This window comes from Nipponia nippon, unplaced genomic scaffold (genome assembly GCF_047370975.1).
Source record: "Nipponia nippon isolate SJK-2023a ecotype South Korea unplaced genomic scaffold, ASM4737097v1 scaffold_8, whole genome shotgun sequence".
NCBI lineage: Eukaryota > Metazoa > Chordata > Aves > Pelecaniformes > Threskiornithidae > Nipponia > Nipponia nippon.
In genome coordinates, this window is record NW_028262402.1 from 15,058,301 (window position 1) to 15,076,648 (window position 18,348).

The 18,348-nt window shown below is 43.2% G+C and overlaps 1 protein-coding gene across 5 annotated transcripts in view; it reads right to left on the reverse strand.

Annotated features, from left to right (window-relative positions):
- MAN2A1 (mannosidase alpha class 2A member 1) overlaps positions 1 to 15,739 on the reverse strand; it is a 119,087-nt gene extending 103,348 nt beyond the window's left edge. For 3 of the 5 annotated variants that reach the window (XM_087741592.1, XM_087741590.1, XM_087741594.1), the window contains exons 1-2: positions 15,055 to 15,739; positions 999 to 1,259 (exon numbers count right to left, since the gene is read on the reverse strand). In XM_087741592.1, coding sequence (XP_087597718.1) covers positions 999 to 1,259; positions 15,055 to 15,189 — 396 coding nt within the window. In that variant the 5' untranslated portion in view covers positions 15,190 to 15,739. Of the gene's footprint in view, positions 1 to 998; positions 1,260 to 13,775; positions 13,867 to 15,054 lie in introns of those variants that run through there. The other 2 variants (XM_087741591.1, XM_087741593.1) reach the window with 2 other exon arrangements.
- Positions 15,740 to 18,348: the final 2,609 nt, after the last annotated feature.

Sequence of the window (18,348 nt, forward strand, 5' to 3'; positions counted from 1 at the left end):
GACATATTAAGGTGGTGCCTATCCCTGAAGAGCTTAAAGGCATTATGAATGATACATCAGAGGTTACAATTGTTCTAATATGTGTACTTACTCATCTTAAGTCCACTGTCTTTCTCCTACAATAGAAATGCTTTCACTTCTAGAATGAGAAAGCTGGACTTCAAAATTTAATCTTTGCTTTAGAGTACCATGAATATTTATAGTACTCCCACAAGACTCCCAAAAACAGTACAGATCACAAACTTCACACAGTATTCTCAGCACTCCTGAAACACTCCATTAAAACTGAATATATAAGACTCCATGAACTCACAAGCATCACCAGAAAGCAAAATAAATTAAACTAGAAGTGTTTGACTTTAAAACTTCAACCTCCCCAGTTCATGCCAACCAGTCAACATTGTATATATTCCTCATTATACTCCTGATCAAAGTGCCTATACAAACTGGAGGCACACAGGAATGCTGAAATACAGAAATGGCATTCAAAAGGCAATACAGTAGCTAAGATTTTTTTAAATTACTAGTTCTTGAACATTCTTTGCCTCCCCCTCAAGACCCATCTACACATATATATCCCTAAAATGCAAAAGCTGTTTAAATCAAGGCTATCCACTATTTCCAATTTATTTGTCATCAATTTTAGAACAATTTTGGGAAACTGAAAGAGACTCTCAAATTCTTTCCAAAGAACTTCTGATAGTACTGGACAATAATCTGAGTATAATCACTGTTTTTTGTTAGGGTTTTTTTTAAGAACTTTTAAGCATTCTGAAATGCTGGCTCTTCATAATCACCATTTAATTTCTAGACAGTTTAAAAAAGGTAAAAAGGAGCAGTTTCATAACACCTGTTAAACACAACAGTCACTTGAACAATTCTATTATGTCTTAGATTAGGAGCTTAGTACCAAGCTTTTACCAGTAATTAGACATTTGCAGAATTAAAAGTTAATGACAGATAGGACACCAGCAGAATAAGAAAGACATACTGCTTACCTGCACACCTGAACCACGGCTTCCACTTTTTGAAGCAAACAAACAATCCTCAGAATCAACTGCAAGCAAAACTGAAGCAGAAGGAAAAAGCTCAGAGAGAGATCCTTGACTGAAGTTTATAGCCTCTGGATTTTTTTGACCATCCTTTACTGATTCACTCAGATTAATCACAGAATCTCGTATGTTTGAAATAATCTCATTATTTTCTGCCAACAGGCGTTCTAAATGATCTATTTTTTCTTGCAATATTGAAATCTGGCCCTGTAAAAAAAAAAAGTAAAGTTTAATCATTTCTCAGACCAATTTTTGACAGAATTTAAAAAAACAAATTCACAACAGCATATGATCACACAAAAAAAACCAAATAAATCTTTATTCTGTATTTTATGTAAAGACAAACTAATAAGAAATTGAACCAACATATGAAACCTTCTCCTTCCAGAATAAGGAAAAAGAACAGAAGTTACATTTTCCACTATGAACTTGAATTCACAGCACAAGATTTAGTCAGTGATACAAAGATATTATTAAAAGGTCATACTGTTTTAAGCACCAATTATGCCAACTTCTACTTTTTTCATGTCTATCATAGATTTGCAAAAATCTGATCTTTCCATTTATCATCACATCAGAACATCAAAGGGAAAGCCATTTTTAGAAGGCAGTCACATCATGAGGGGATTAACAGGATGTATATATTTTAGGTTTTTCCTGTACACGTAAAATAATATTTCAATAAACATTGAGTTTCTTATTTTCAGGGAAATTTAGAGAGAAATTAACAAAAGCACTTAATGGGGGTAAAAGATCCCTTAACAGCCTGGTCATAGTAGCAATCTGTATAATTAGACCATTACAAGCATCAAGATAATCCTGTAAAAGACAGTTCAAACTGATAGCACTTTCACTCAGAAGGTCATATTCAGTTGCCAGAAAACAGAATTTTGTAGATGATTCTAGCGTGCATCACAAGAGGAAGGATATAGGATAACATCAGTGTGAATTGAAAGAAGTCAACATATCTCCCAAAGCAACCTGGAAGTAGAGACAGATACCACAAAGTAATTTAATAGTATCTAATCACTGTATTGTTGGAATACAGGAGGGACCATAGCAGAACAAGATACCTGGAAATGCTACTCCCCTCTCATGTGCTAGCCACTCCTTCCAAATAATTAGAGTTATGATTTTTTTTTTCAGGTGTGAATGCGTTAGCTTTTTACAGAATCTCAAGAAGCCAGATTATTTAACATGTTTTTAGGGATATTTCATCTGAACAGTAACTTTTTTTTTCTTTCCTCAGACTGACTTCAACCAACCTGATCTCCTTCTATGACAAGGTGACCCACTTAGTGAATGAGGGGAAGGCTGTGGATGTTGTCTACCTGGACTTTAGTAAGGCCTTTGATACTGTCTCCCACAGCATTCTCCTGGAGAAGCTGGCTGCTTGTGGCTTGGATAAGTGCACTCTGCACTGGGTTAAAAACTGGCTGGACAGCCAAGCCCCGAGAGTGGTGGTAAATGGAGTCAAATCCAGTTAGCGACCGGTCATGAGTGGTGTTCCCCAGGGCTCAGTATCGGGGCCGGTACTGTTTAATATCTTTACCAATGATCTGGATGAGGGGATTGAGTGCACCCTCAGTAAGTTTGCCAGACGACACCAAGTTGGGTGGAAGTGCTGATCTGCCTGAAGGTAGGAAGGCCCTACAGAGGGATCTGGACAGGCTGGACCGATGGGCCGCGGCCTACTGCATGAGATTCAACAAGGCTCAGTGCCGGGTCCTGCACTTGGGTCACAACAACCCCATGCAACGCTACAGGCTGGGGGAGGAGTGGCTGGAGAGCTGCCTGGCAGAAAAGGACCTGGGGGTGCTGGCTGACAGACACCTGAACATGAGCCAGCAGTGTGCTCTGGTGGCCAAGAGGGCCAATGGCATCCTGGACTGTAGCAGAAATAGTGTGGCCCGCAGGACCAGAGAGGTGATAGTGCCCTTGTACTCGGCACTGGTGAGGTCGTACCTCGAGTACAGTGTTCATTTTTGGGCCCCTCACTACAAAAAGGACATTGAGGTGCTGGAGCGTGTCCAAAGAAGGGCAACAAAGCTGGTGAAGGGTCTAGAGCACAAGTCTAGAGCACAAGAGCAGCTGAGGGAGCTGGGGTTGTTTCATTTGGAGAAGAGAAGGCTGAGGGGATACCTTATCGCTCTCTACAACTACCTGAAAGGAGGTTGTAGTGAGGTGGGGGTCGGTGTCTTCTCCCAAGTAACAAGTGATAGGACAAGAGGAAACTGCCTCAAGTTGTGCCAGGGGAGGTTTAGGTTGCATATTAGGAAAAACTTCTTCACTGAAAGAGTAGTCAGGCACTGGAAGAGGCTGCCCAGGGAAGTGGTTGAGTCTCCATCCCTGGAGGTATTTAAAAGATGGGTAGATGTGGTGCTTAGGGACATGGTTTAGTGGTGGACTTGGCAGTGTTAGGTTAACGGTTGGACTTGATGATCTTAAGGGTCCTTTCCAACCTTAACGATTCTATGATTCTATGATTCTAACAATAATAAGAAAAGATAGAGGATGAAAAGCTAGTCACTTCCTATTATTAAAGTTGTGGTCAGACCCCAAAATACACAATGTATAATTAAGGTTTTTGCAAGAAGCTGTCATTACAACAAAACCCTCTGCAGATTCAGGCATTTTCATTTTACTCATTGCATTCAACACAAATAACGTTGATTCAGTAGACAGCTAGTCTGTGACCTATGATTTTAATAAGCCTTTTTCCTAGAGCCTTATTTTCTAAGTAATATAGAATAATATTAGAACCAACATCTGTACATGACACACTTTTTCCCCTTTGACAATAATTCAAGGTCTTTCTATTTTCCTTCTAAGGGACAAATTGCTTTCCTCAAATGCCAAGTTAATTCCAACTTCTGTAGTTAGGCTGTAGTTTGCAAAGGATTAAGCCTTCTTTCTAAATTGTGATGTGCACTTTCTTTTAAATTCTGTTCACTTTGAGAAGTCTGCAGGAATAAAAAAACACCCCTTACCAAGAGATACCAACCAGCCTTTTGGGTTCTACTAAATTCTATCTTTATGGAAGTTCTTTGTAATTCTACAGAAGATACTTTTTATTATTTTTTAACCTGCTGGTATGTTTGTCCCCTTATTTTCTGGGCTGTATAGTGCTGACCCACTGGTTTGGTTTTTTTTCTTAGATTGATACATCCTGAAAACAACAACAGGTTTTAATATGCAACACAGGCAAACAGCTATTGCTTCCCAAAAGACAAAAATATATTTTGACAACAGATCCAGATTAAGCCAATTGAGATGTAGGGCCAACATCCTAGAATCTCAACAGTTTAAAGACAAATACTAGAAACTTATAAAACAGATGAACTGAAAACCACAGGAAATCACTATGCAGATGGTGGGATACTGGAAAGAAAAAAAAACTGTAGTCCCATGCCCCCTGGTGGCACAAAAGAAACAACCAGACCGAAATCTTTCAAATGCTACATTAAAGATAGTGTGTACACATTTCTGTGTAAAATTAGTATTTTCTCTTTCAATGTCTGTGACATTTTAAAAGAAAAAAAGGTTTCTCTACTCGGAACACTAATAGACTATTATGCCACTCACTTTAAAAATTATATATATAAAATAATACTGATTAGGGCTTTACAGGCTGCCCAACATAGCCTCTGGTTTTTAGATTCCTAAGAAGCTAAAGAACAGCTGCCATCTATACAAATTATTACCTGCCTCACTGCGCATGACTATAGTTCACAAAAGTTACCAAGCATGTGAGCAGCTAAAACACTGTTCACACCTATCTCACCACTATATACGTTGCCTCTACAACTGTAAAATCAGACAACTGTTTAAAATTTATACTCTCATTCACGTATGTTCTAGAAATATTTTACCTCTTCCTACAAGAAAAGAGTTCTATACTGCTTAGCAATAGCCTGTCAACTGCCTGGTCATAGATTACACCACCAATCTGCCTTATGTCATCCAGCCAAGTATAGTCTCTCCAGCACTGGCCAATAAGAGACACAAGGAAAAAAATCCCACACATTAAAAAACCACCAAATACACGTTTAGACTGATCCTTCTGTTGGCATATACTGCCAACCTCTAGCAGCCAGATAAAAACTTCCAATTCAGAGGTCATGTCATATTTCATATCTCTAAGATGGACCTTTCATTTAACTTATTATACTTTAAACCTTCAAATATCTACAATAACAAGTTTTCGCATTTTACTGTTTATTATGTGAAAAAAACACTTTTCTTTGTAAACTAAGTTCCCTGCTTCCTGTGTCACAAGAAATAGTAATTTGTTACCTGATCATCTTCAAACAACAATGATTTTATATGTTGCTATATATTTCCAGCAATAATTTATTTTTAAGGTGGAGAGTTCAAGCCGACCTAGGACTCTGAAGAGCAGTGATTTTTAGAAGTATGTTAAAGTATGTTACTTTAACTTTGGAGGTAGATATTCTGTCATTTGGAGAAAGAAATCCTTACAAAGATGTCCCATTGTTGAACTTAGGAGAGGACATTAATAAAGACAATCCTGCTTTCTTTTCTGAAGAGTCTGAGATGCATCATGCCTCTCTTCTAAAGCATTTAAACATGTCATGCACTAACTCAATTTGAATGCAAAACATGAAATAAAAAGCTACAGTTAAAAACATGTAACTATGATATCATGCAGTGCCCAAGTTAAAAGTGACAGGCAACCAAATCTTTTGAGATTTAATAAGTATTTTCAATTTCTATTGGGAAATGCATCAGCCATGAGAGTTAATTTTAAGAAACAGCGTCACAAACTAGAAATGGATCCCAGTTTTCATTCAGTATGAAAATACTTAATGTCAGGAATCCATTCGCAAGTTGAAAATTTCACGTGCATTCAAATTACACAAGAGCTAATTCTATTTTCATTGTATGCTCACCTTTTCTCCTTATTCATTTTAAATAGGTAGGAGTAGACAATCCCTAAAACATAGTATTCAATAGTAAAATTATTTGAAAATATGAGCTAAACATGGAAAATATTGCAGCTCTTCAAGATAATGAAATTAACACATGGAAATAAATGAAATTCAGTTTCAACATTTTTAGAGGAAGGCAACCGACTTACACTGCCCAACTTCAAGTATCAAGGCCAAACAGTAAAAGACAGTGAAGTTACTCTAAAAATGTTTCATCTTATTGATTGCTAGTAATAGATGTTAATATACTAGTAAAACAGATTAGAAGCATGTTACGGGGGCATTATATAGGTCTAATGAAAAAATAAAACACACAGGACCTCTCCATTACTAAAAAGATACTCTATTTTGTCTTAAACTAAGTTTGAAAATTTTCCACACATTTGGGGGTGAATTTGTTTTTTTTTTAATCTAAGCAGAGACGTACCAATTTTACCTTAACCAATTCTGCCTGAAATTTTGTAATCTACATGGTTTTGTAAATACTGGATAGCAAAATTTGTCTAGCTGCACAACTCATAAATGTCAGCAGACTTCCCCCTGAGTTTACAGCATCAAGTCTTCTCAGAAAAGAAGCAATCCTGATGCAAGACTTTGAGCACAGAAAACCGGAGGTACGCTGTCTGAATAAGTTTGTCTTAGTCCAAGTGAACATCACTGAAGGATGCTCTATTAATCTGCATATTTGTTTTAACATAAGGGAATGCAATGTAAAGTTACGTGAATCACCTGGCCTATACAACCAGTTAACAAGTTTATAACAACTTTGGTATAAACTTCATTCTATCATTTCTCTCTGGCTTTATATTTTGATAAGATTATGCATATAAAGGTTTTACTAAAAAGCAAGAAAGGCAACCCTGCTGCTACTCCACAGCAAAGCAACTATTTCTACAAGAAGTGCAAAGTACCAGCAAATCCAACAGTACTGAAAGCAGGTACAGCTGCATCAGTAGAAGAATCGCATCATGTGAGCAGCACATCTCTTCACCATCCCCATGGTTACATAGGGTCGGACTGAACCAATGAAATCTTCCCATGTGAGGACAGCACAGGTCAGCACACCCTCCTCCCATTTGGAACAAAAACTGTCCATACCTGCTAGCTGCACTGAGCAACCTGCCGCTTCCACATGAACCAGCTACATGAACAGTTCCTTATGCTTCAGTCAGTCTGAACCCTTCAGCAGTTTTCACGCCCCAAATACTCCAAAGCAGTCTGCTTTCCCACTGCCCTCTGCTTGTCCTTCTCTGTTTGCTTCTGACGCTGGCTTGATCTGTAGCAAGGACTCACTCCAGAAAGGACCATACTGCCACCCAGCACAAGGAGGTAAGTCCAGTAACACAATGAAAGATCAAGCTGCTTTATTCTGGGGAAACAGAGAATGGACAGTTTCTCCCATTTAAACATTGTACATTGCAGAAAGGATATTAGTTGCAACTTTGATTTCCTCAGTGAATGTTCACTCCTTCTCTAAACGCAGTCGCTTTCAACAGGCCACTAACAATCATTTCATCAGGAAAAAGACAGCTAGCTCAAATAATTAAAGGGGGAGTATGACAGGCCCACAGATTAGGAAAGTTCATGGAAACAGGCAGACAGAAGAGAAATCCACATTAGAGACTTCTGAGGTTAGGTCAGCTGGAACTTGATTGTTTGTATCCAGACTCAGCCAGCAACCACCAAGCACTTGGTTCAAAACTAGCCAGAGCCCATTCTCCTTCTCACCCACATGAACAAGCAGGAGACCACAAAGGAGTTGGCAGTGTCCTGCATAAGAGGCTCTGGTGCACCGATGAGCTGTGGTGAAGAAAGCAGAGTACCACAATGAACAGAGCTCTCCAGGGGATGTGGAATTCAAGTCAAGATCGTTGCCTGTATACAGATTTACTACAGTAAGCAGTCAGGAAACCAGACTCAAAAAGTCTCATTTTCTGGCTGCACTGAATGGCAGTCATCCTAATTTCCTGCACCAGTCAAGAGCTATTTCCAGGTACATCTTCACAAAGCATGTACTAACTTTACTAAAAATCTTGATATACGCCTCTGATCAGATGCGAGCATACCAAGACAGTAAGGCCAGAAAGTATCCTCTGTTCACTGTTCGAGCACTGCACAGTGAAAAGAACATGCTAAATGCAGAATTAAATGGTCACCTCCTGTACAGAAAGAGCAAGCAGGTAAAACTTAAAAATGCAACCTGATGTAGCATCAAAGCTTAATATTTGAACATACTGTTTCAGCGTGTATTCACATTGCAAGGTATGACAGAATAAAAAAGCAAGCATACAATGCATCAGTCAAAAGGACAAGTCAAGGTTTAAAGCCTTTATTAATCTGGGCAGAAGGCTTATGTGCATTTGTGATGATGAAAATTACATAAATAACCTTGTTAATAATTTCCTACCTTTAAAGTACCATTCAAAACAAGCTCACTTTATGAAGGCACTGGAATTCTTCCGAATTAACTGAACTACAAAGCAACAGTCTGTTCTTTTTAAAAAATGACAAAGTTCTATTTCAAAGATGCAGCAGCCTGACAAATAGATTCCAAGACCCTGATGGACTTTCACATTCTGTTTTACCAGAGGCAGCAATAACAGGAGTGTTTAATGTACTATTATGCTAGACTTAAGTTTCATGTAATTTACAGAAATAAAAATAAGGCATGCTGTTAGGGACTAATTTGAAACCATCATCAGTGATCTGAAGGCAAGGAGAAAGAAAACTGAGATGGAGACGAATCTAGAAATATTCCCTCTTTAAAGTCAATTAATCTGAAAAATGTTCACCACTACTTCGGCTGAAACGTTTCAGGTTCATTTCCTTTTTCATTCCCCTCCCTGCCCTACACTGAATCTTTATTTAAATGGCTAGCAGTACAAAACTGAAACACAGCTTACGTGGCATTAAGAGCATGAGCATTTTAATAACGTTTATTTTTATTTGAACAAGTCAAAACTTAAAATAACAAAGCCATGTGTCAGACAAAGAAAAAGTCAAGTAAGAGCAAACTAGTGAACTTTCTCCATTTAGTTTATAGAGTTTAAGTTAGGCATTGACTGCAGGTAGCAGAAGAAAGTGCTCATTTATAGGTGGTGTTACTGCTTTTCTGAAAAATGCATTTTGCTCAACATTTTGCACCAGATTTGACGACTGCAATTGAAGGAGGCTATTATCTTCTGCTTGACTGCTGCTTAGCCAAAACTTTACATAAAATGTGCAAGCAACAAAGACAAATACACTCTGTGAACGTGAGGAAGTACAAAGAATTGTTACTGACCTGTAATTATGTTCACAAAGACAGCCCCTCCTCCTTTACAATGTACTAGAAGCTCAGCAGAAGAAATTCTAAATTTTCATTCTCTTACACTCAAGATTCTTGCCATGATACTCAAAGGCTTTTAGACTCTGAACTTAGTAAGTGGTGTTAATAAGGCTTTGTTTGTTTGTTTTTTAAGTTAGTCAACAAGTTTCAAATCCAGTAAAATCATTATTCTTTCTGTGGATTTCCTCACTCAACATTCAAACCTCTCTGATGTGAAACTCGCAAGAATGCTACTAAAAGTCACTGTGCCCACAATTTTTCAGTACTTAGAAGTCAGAAAATGACAACTTCAAAATTATGTACAACCTTAATTGCCACTATTCACATTTTAGAGTAAAACAAACATTTTCTAAATACCTGATCACACCACTTCCAATATTCTGCATACAGAAGTCCTGTTCCTTGTTATACAACATAAGTCTGAAAGCTCCCAAATGAGCTCATAAAAATACACCAATTACTACAAACATGCAGGAACATGTATTTCTAGTCCACGTAAGCCACTGATTTCAGCCACTTCACTACGGCAAGGCACCTAGCAAAACTCTAGCTGGAAAAGGTGTTTATACGGTATCAGGAGCTATTTCAAAACAGGAAGTGTACAGACTCGCCGGCACTGGCAGGAGCTGAGGTTTACACTGCACAGAGTTGGGGCATGGTAACTACCAAGCAGAGGCTGATATGCTGTAGTTACAGCCACCTAATGGAGACTCAGGGCTAACTGAAGGTAGTGCTTCCTTACAGTAAGGGAAGTACTGCCTCAGCAGTACTCCAGAGTAAAGTTCACAAGGCACTTTTGTTCAGCACACAGATGCAGAGAACTGCTGGTGTTTCTGCCTTGTATTTGGCCCTAATTTCCTACTATTACTGCTCCACCCTACCGTGATTCGTATTTTGGCCAGGTGGTACTACTATCCAATTACTGGCAAGCTCAGATGAAATAACACTCCATATCGCAACAATCACCGCTTGTGCCATTTGTGCAGAAGTATCTGATGCATTGTGTAGATGCCTTGAAAGCATGAATCAGGTAAAGAAGCTTTAGCACTATCACCAACAGCCAGGCCACTTAATGCTTTGCTGTAACGACACTGGAAACAAAAGAACAAGCCAGCTGCTTTTAGATGAACTGTATTTGACCACCTCTGTTCAGTGCAATGCAACTACTGAGCCCATAAAAGCAGTTAACACACATGAGAAGATCAGAGTGAGCTTCAAATAACTGTGGTCAAAGGTGGGAGGGGGAAGAAAACACAGAGTGGGGGAAGAAAGATCTTATTCACATAACAATTGTTTAGAAAAAAGAAAACGGCAAGGATGGAAGTTGCTGTATGTTTGTGCTTCACCTTTTAATAAAGTTTAAGGGACACACCAAAGATAAAAAGGAGCCATTGCACCTACCAACCCGAATCATGGCAGACTTGAGTTTTAAAAATGTATTTCCAGAAACAACCTTGCACACAGTGGGGAGATATGTCCCATAAAAGCCAAGGCAAGCTGTGTGAAAGTGGTTAGAGGAAAAAAAGCTTATGTCCATCACCTATCAGGTAGTGACAGAGGATGCTGCATTGTGTTGCTGTTTTGCCTTGCTCAGGCATAAAATTCACTAAAAATGAACTTTCATGTGAAAACTACACAAAGACCACATATTTCTGAAGCAAGATACTCTTACGAACAAATCCTCCATTTTTTTTTTTTTAAATTGGATTTTTAACATGTGCCACGTGTGCTTAAGTGTGAAACTAGCAAAATTTAGACTCAAAGAAATATTCCACAAGCTTCTGTAAATGAACAGCTTTTATGGATCTGTTCTAAGCCAAGGTAAAGTTAGGTGAGAAAATAAGCCATGTTAGGCTAATGATTTTTTTCTATTTGGGTCCAAAATATAGAATAGATTAATATGGGCTTATCAGTATTTGGTATTCAGCTGTATACAGTAACACAGGTTCTTTAAGATAAGCTGCTTATGGACCTATTCCACTTTAGACTTGATTTGAATGTAGTTTTCATTTAGTAGTTACCAATTTAGCCCACAAATCACTTGCACCTGACACCTGCTGCAGAAGAGACAGCACAGGACTCATCGCCACTCTGAACCTCCCTCTGATGTACAGTCACACAAGATTTCTCAGAGATTTCTGTGTTATTACAGACAAAAACAATATACTCAACCATTTTTCCACTATATTCCACTAGAAGACTCTTACACAATGATCTGTACTGACAACTGGTACAATAATAATCTAAAAATGCACATAAGGCTATTCCTCCACCTTGAGCTCCTCTCTGTGCAATGTTGTTCCTAGGCTGAGACAGGACAGTAGGACGTACTGTGTCCCAAGACATGTCTTGAGACAGGAGCATCCTATGGCTAGGAACCGGCTCAGAGAGAAAGACAGAGCTTGTGACATGGCCGTCGTAACAACAGTGTACACCTGACAACCAGGCAGGATCCATAAAGATGTATGCAGGAATTACAGAGGAGAGGCCAGTAAGTCTTGATCTCCATGTATTACAGGTACCTAATCTTCCCAAAATTAACAGGGACTTCAGTTCTATGGCAACATACAGATCTTCTGATATGATTTAAATGCACCACCAATGATGACAAGGCTACAAATCACTTTAGCTCAAGTTCTATTATAGTTGCCATGATGCCACCTTACCATGGATAGCTGTGGATAATATTCATTGTAAAACTGACTACTGATGCCAGCTTTTGCAAACGCAACACCTAAAAAGACACAGTCTCACCACTGCCTCCCAAGTCTGACCACAGCTGCTGTTTAGCAAAACAGTGGAAGGAATTTATAAGTATTTGGTTAGAGAATATGTAAAGGCATCTGACTATGGATATTCACTCATCTTGGGAGATCTTGTCCAAGAATTATTTCTGCAAAACATTTCTGTTGACATCCTTGAACAGCTACTTGAACTCTCAAACTGGAAAGCAAGCTCTGGAAGGACAACGCTTGGCTACACTGGCAGATAAGCCTGAAACAAGACAGGTTTCCAAGACTGAGTCTGATGTAAACTACACCAAAACCATGCAAAAAGGAGGTGCCTCATCTGGAAGAAAAAGTGGAAATGAAAGTGGAGCAGCAATCCTAATCATTTATTTTACTACTGGCATTAGGTACCATGACACTTTAGGTAAATGCAGACCAACAGGCACTGCCAGCTGAAGAATTCCAACTCTAATCCTGGCAGAAATTGAATAAAAAGCCTAGATACACAAACGCTCATAAGCTAAACATGAGACTGCTCCCAGAGGTACCCACTGCTCTCCTCTGAGCTTAGCGTACGCCACGTAGGTCAGGAAGAAGAAATTAATCAATATGCAACTTTCAGGACACAAAAGGTGACATATGTTGTTACCAGAACTGCACAGAGGAACAGCAAAGCTGAAAAAAAAAAAAAAAAAAAAAAATCACACAGAACAGAAAGAGTTATGAAGTGAATCAATCCAATAACTTGGGTGAAAGAAGTCTCAATTCCTTTTCTAAGCAAAAAAAGTTCTGACCTTTGTCATCATGAAAGAGAATGGCTTCTTAAATCTACAGACAGATGATCGACTGCTGCCACAGCTTTTCACAAACAAAAACAGCTTGAAGTTTCTACATCTGTGGCTAGTTTCACTTACAGTACATTGAGTTCTAGCAACACTGCACTGACACAAACAACTTTTTGTCAGCTGAGGTAGGATTACAGCTGTTCCTTTCAAATATTTTTGGTGGCTTCTATTCCACTCTTCATCTTTTGCATTTAGTTTAAACTGATGTGTTATAGGGCTCTGAAAGCATTTGCTAGGTTTCAAGAGATTTCCCAGTTCTAACAATGTGAACAATTTCTACCCTGTGGCTAGCAAAACGAAATGACAAAAATCACATCAATTTCATCTGTAACTTCCTCAAAGGATAAAGCAGTAAGAAAGCAAAAGGTAGCTGTTCACCCAAAGGAAGGACCAAAAGAGTAACAGGCAGCGGACGCTCCAGTGAGAGTCAGCAGCCTCAAGGAAATTTAGATAAGGAAAAGGCAAAAAGAGTAAACACTGACAGACTGTTCTAGAAGACCGAGGGGAGGGAGGAAGACGGAAGGAGAAATGTTTGTCTCTAGCTGACTAGATCACGTAGAAGGAAGAGGTGTAACAACAGATTAAGGTACTAAACGCTGGTCACAAGAGACAAGACCATGTTACACTGCAGACCAGCGTTACACTATAGGACACAGCAATTTCAACTGCAAGACACTGACAATGGAAGAAAAAACACTTCTAGTAAATCTCCCTGTTCACTCAACTATTTCAAACCAAAATCTAACATTACAAAAAAAACCCAAACCGACCACCCATGTACAAGCTTTCCTGTTCTATTCTTCACCTGGATTAAACTCAACTGGTGGTATAAAGACACATTAAGTGATTTCCTAAGATAAGATACTGACCATATCACCAAACTTAGCTGTTACAAGTGTCACACATGGCATCACTCTCCTGCTGGAGCTATATATTGAACAGACACAGCTGCTGTAACCAGCCTTATCTTGCTTTCTTCTCCTGAGCTTCTTTCCTGTTCTCTTAGTTCCTGCAAAAAACAGTGGCTGACCTCTGAACTGTAACTCAAAGGAATAAAGGCAGAACAGATCTGCACTCCTTCTTTACATTTAAGTCAAGGTTTTTATCTTTATCATTAACAAAATGGTATTAACTATTATCTTTGCATTAAACGAAAAATTAGTGATTCTATCAGAGAGATCATTGTTACTTTTCAAATATGTCTTTTGAGCTCTTCTATTCACTTGAAGCCACACTGCTGTACTAAAAAACACTTTCATTTGTTTTATTTTCCAAAAAACAAATACAGTGCAAGCATAAATAAGCTACAACTTTACTCTCTGTATTTTTTTTTTCTGTGACTGTAAGAAAACAAAGCTATTTATACACAGCAGCATTCTGCCATTCTGCACAGCATACCATGTGCTCTCTGAAATACTTTTTCCCTGTCATGGTTAAACGTTCCTTATTAGAACACTACCGCGATACGCAGCTTTTAAATTTCTCGCCCCCGCAGACAACAAGGGACAGTGAGGAACTAAAGGACTGCTTTGCATAACCATGCGGTGCAGTCAGGTATCAGCCAGTCACGGCTCCAAAGCATGGCTTAGCGAAAAGGAAAGCAGTAACAAGAAATCGGCATTTCCCTAAACCTACCTGTTGATGCCACAGCTGAGGTCTACCCCCGCGTTCTCAGCTTTCCCTGTCAGCTCCTACCCGTCCTCAGCACCGGCTTCCACCGTGCGGAGCAAGCCCCGCGCTCTCCCTTCTGCTGCCCGCCCCGCTCCCGAGAGGGGCGGCCGGCCGCTGAGGCCGCAGCGCAGCCTCCACCCGTCCCGCCCGGGGAGAGCCCCCCGCCGGCCGCCCCTCCGCACCGCCCCCTCGCCGGGCGGGTGGGCTGCGCCCGCCTCCCCGCGGCAGCCCCGGGCTCCGGGCCGGGCCGGGCCGCGCCGCGCCGGCAGCAGCGCCGCCCAGAGGCGGCACCGCTCGTCCCCCGCCCCGGCAGCCGCGGCACCCGGCTGCCGCCCCGGCCGGCCCGGAGGGGGCGAGCCGCGCCTCGGCGCCCCGGCACCCGCGGGCGGGGAGAGCCGGGGGGTGCCCGGTGGCGGCACCGCCGCCCTCCCCTCCCCTCCGCCTCCACCCCGGCGGCCCGGGCGCCGCCCCGCTCACCTTGGGGAAGGTGCCCTCCCGCCGCGGGCTCTTCGGGTGGTCGAAGTGGCCGCGGTCCAGCATCAGGTAGAGGGAGAAGATCACCACGCAGAAGACCGCGCTGCCGAACACCGTGAACTGCCGGCTCAGCTTCATCTCGGCGGCCGCCCGGCCGGCCCCGCCGCCGCCGCCGTGCTCCTCCCGCCGCGGCCGGCGCTCCCGGGCCCCGCTCGCCGCCCCGCGCTCGGAGGGGAAAGTTCTCCCGCCGCGGCGGGCGGCGGGGACGCCAGGCGCCGCCGCCCCCGGCGCGGGGCAGCCCCAAGTCTTCTCCGGAGAAGTGCGAGAAGTTGCCTGCCCCCCGCGCCCGCTGCGCCGGGGCGGAGAGCCCGGCCGAGACCCCGCCGCCGCGGCGAGAGGCGAGCCGAGAGTTTCCGGGAGCGGATCGCCTTCCCGGGCAGGCTGGCGCCCAGCGGGGAAGTGGTGGCGGCAGCGCTGCGGGGCCGACCGAGCGCCGCTGCTTCCTCCTCCTCCTCCGGCCGCCTCACGAGCCGCTCCGCTCCTCCTCGTTGCCGGCAAGCGGCGCCGGAGTCTGGCACCACCTCCTCCCCCGCCCGGCGGCCGGAGCGCCGCCGCCGCCGCCGGAGCACCGCGGGCCGCCGCGCACACGCTCCGCGCCGAAGGAGCCCCCGCCGCCGCCGCCACCGGAGCGCTGCGCCCCGCCCCCGCGCGCCCGAGCGGGTGGGCGGTGCCGCGCGCGTGTCACGGGCGCGGCACCGCCCCCGCCGGCCCGCACGGCCCCAGCGCCGCGGGGGTGGGGCGCGGGCGGCGGCGGCTGGGGACGGCGCTGGCCTTGGGCGCCGGGAGGGCCGCGGCCGCCTCCCCTGCCTCTCGCCCGCGGGGCCGCCGTGAGGAGGTGGGAAGCGGCGGAGTGCCGCTCCCCCCCCGGTTCCGCGCGGCAGGGCCGGCGCCGCGCTGCCTCCCGCCGGGCGGCGCGGGGACGGTTGCCCCGCGGGGGCGGCCGCCCGGGGGCGCCGCGTAACGGTCGGTCTCCCCGCGTTCGCCGCCGCCCCGTCCGCAGGCGGCGTCTGTGCGGCAGCCTCCGCCGTGGGAAGCGAGGAGGCTGGAGGGGGAAGCGACAGGGCTGCTTTGGGCCCCCGCCGTCCTTCCCGCGCCTTGCCGTGCCCCGCTGCCGAGCGGGGAACGGCGGCCGGGGAGAGGAGCGGGGAGTGTGGGGTGACCTCCGGCACCGAACGAGCCCCAGCACCCCCGCCTTGTTTAGCAAAGACCCGTCGCACCTTTCCGTATCAGTCCTATTCCTCCGCTAACAGCGTTAGGCACATTTGTGGGCCGCTGTCGAGCTCCAGCTTGGGTCAGGCTTTTCTATGTGCGAATAAGCGGCAAGCTTCACGAAAAGCACCGCATATGACCATAGGAATGGCTCACAGCTGTAACGGGGTGGTCGGAAGGCCTGCCATTCAGATTGCCCTGCTCCTCCATTGCAACCTTTAGCTCCTTCTAATTTTCACAGATTTAATCTGCTCGGGTTTGAAAATGTTCTGCTTCTGCCCAATATTGTGGGGAAGTACTTACTTAAGATGCATTGGCTGCCATTGAGAACTAGACACATGCTGAAAACATCTTTTACCACTGTGTGTGTGTGCTGCTTTTTTAAGGGCTGTCACTGAGACATACCCCTGCGACTTCAAGTCAGGATGTATGCATTAGCGTCACTACTTTCTTTTCTTTTTCCATGAAAGTCCTTCTGAAGTTGTTTAAACTGTAATAACACGCAAAAATTTGGCCAGTGAAGTTCAGTAGGCTTTTGCAGGAGCCGAGAAGCTTAAATCGTTGCTAAGTTTTTCCATGTTTGGAGCTTGTTCTGATATCTTAAAGAACCTACTTGAGGGCTCAATTATTCATAACTTCTCCTTCCATTTCTCCCACTGGGCAAAAAGTTAATATGTTTGATTCTGGCTTTGAAAGGTGGTACAGGACTTCTGCAGTTACTGGGTATGGACGTTATGAGCTACTGTGGTGGGAATTGCTGACAGCAGAGAAACTGCCTCTCTCATACATGGTGCACTATTGTGCATACTGACTGCATTTAAGATTTTTTAATGCAGGGGAGTGAGAAAGAGAGGTTGAAGAGAAAAGCAGCTGAGCAGTGGGGACAATACAGGGAATAACCTGAGGAAGGACACAAAGATGGGGGCTAGTGTAAGAACAGAAAGGGACTGACAACCAAGGAAAGCTAGGAATAAGAAATGAAGCAGGTTAGGGGAAAGAATGACAGTGGAAGGGCAGGCGTCAGGCAAAATAGAGGAAAGATGCAGCTGGGTCTCCTACAGAATCTGGAATAAAACCTGGGAGTTTTGAAACCTGACATTACTGTGCTGTTCAGCAAAAAGCTGTAAACACAAGGATCTTACCATTTTGCATTTGCTCTACTCCCCCTCTAGTGGCAGATCGCCACGGAAAATACAATGCTGCTTATTCCATTTGTTTTGTTAGCGGAGTTCAGATACCTTTGTGAATCCAAAAACCCAACTTTGCCACAATCTATGTAAGATGTCATTTCCAAATGTCTTTTTCTTAAGAGGGAAATTATATTTAAATCTACAGTAAACTAACACTAAGATTAAAAAAATGGCCTCAGGATTTGGGATATGTATTATTAAGGTCGACTCTGAAGCCTTTATTCATCTTGTGCATGATCAGATAGATATTTTTCCTCTTTTTCTCATGGAATATTTAGTTGATTCATTGAACAGGGTAATGGGGTGCCTAGAGGGAAAAAACAGGACTGTTAGCAAACCAGTCCTCTGTAGGCCTTCTGTTTCGCTTGTTAAAAAAGTCAGAAACTGTTTGATGAATGAGACGAGTACTGCAGAGAGACAGTAGTGGTCAGGTGGCTAAGAGAACAAATGTTGCCACAGACAACCAGACCCTGTTCCCCTCTCTGTTAGAGGGTTTCTGGATGATATTAAGTTACACAAACTGAAATACCTACAGAGAGCTGGTAAGGGCTCTTTGCTTTCTGGGTTCCTTCTCAAGACATATGTGATCTAAATTGCAGAAATATGCAGAACTCGCATTTGCAGCTGAGGACAATGAAAGCAATGAGCTTAGAGCTTTCCTGAGAAGGATCTTCCACACATAAAACTGTAATGTTTGTAATAAACTATGATTTCTTAGAACACCATCAAACTGTAAGGAAATTAACTGTTCTACTGTCTGTTCACTGTTTCTATGGTGTATGTGGAGTAATACGAGAACTAACAACTTATGATTACAGTAAAACCGTATTCTGCATCA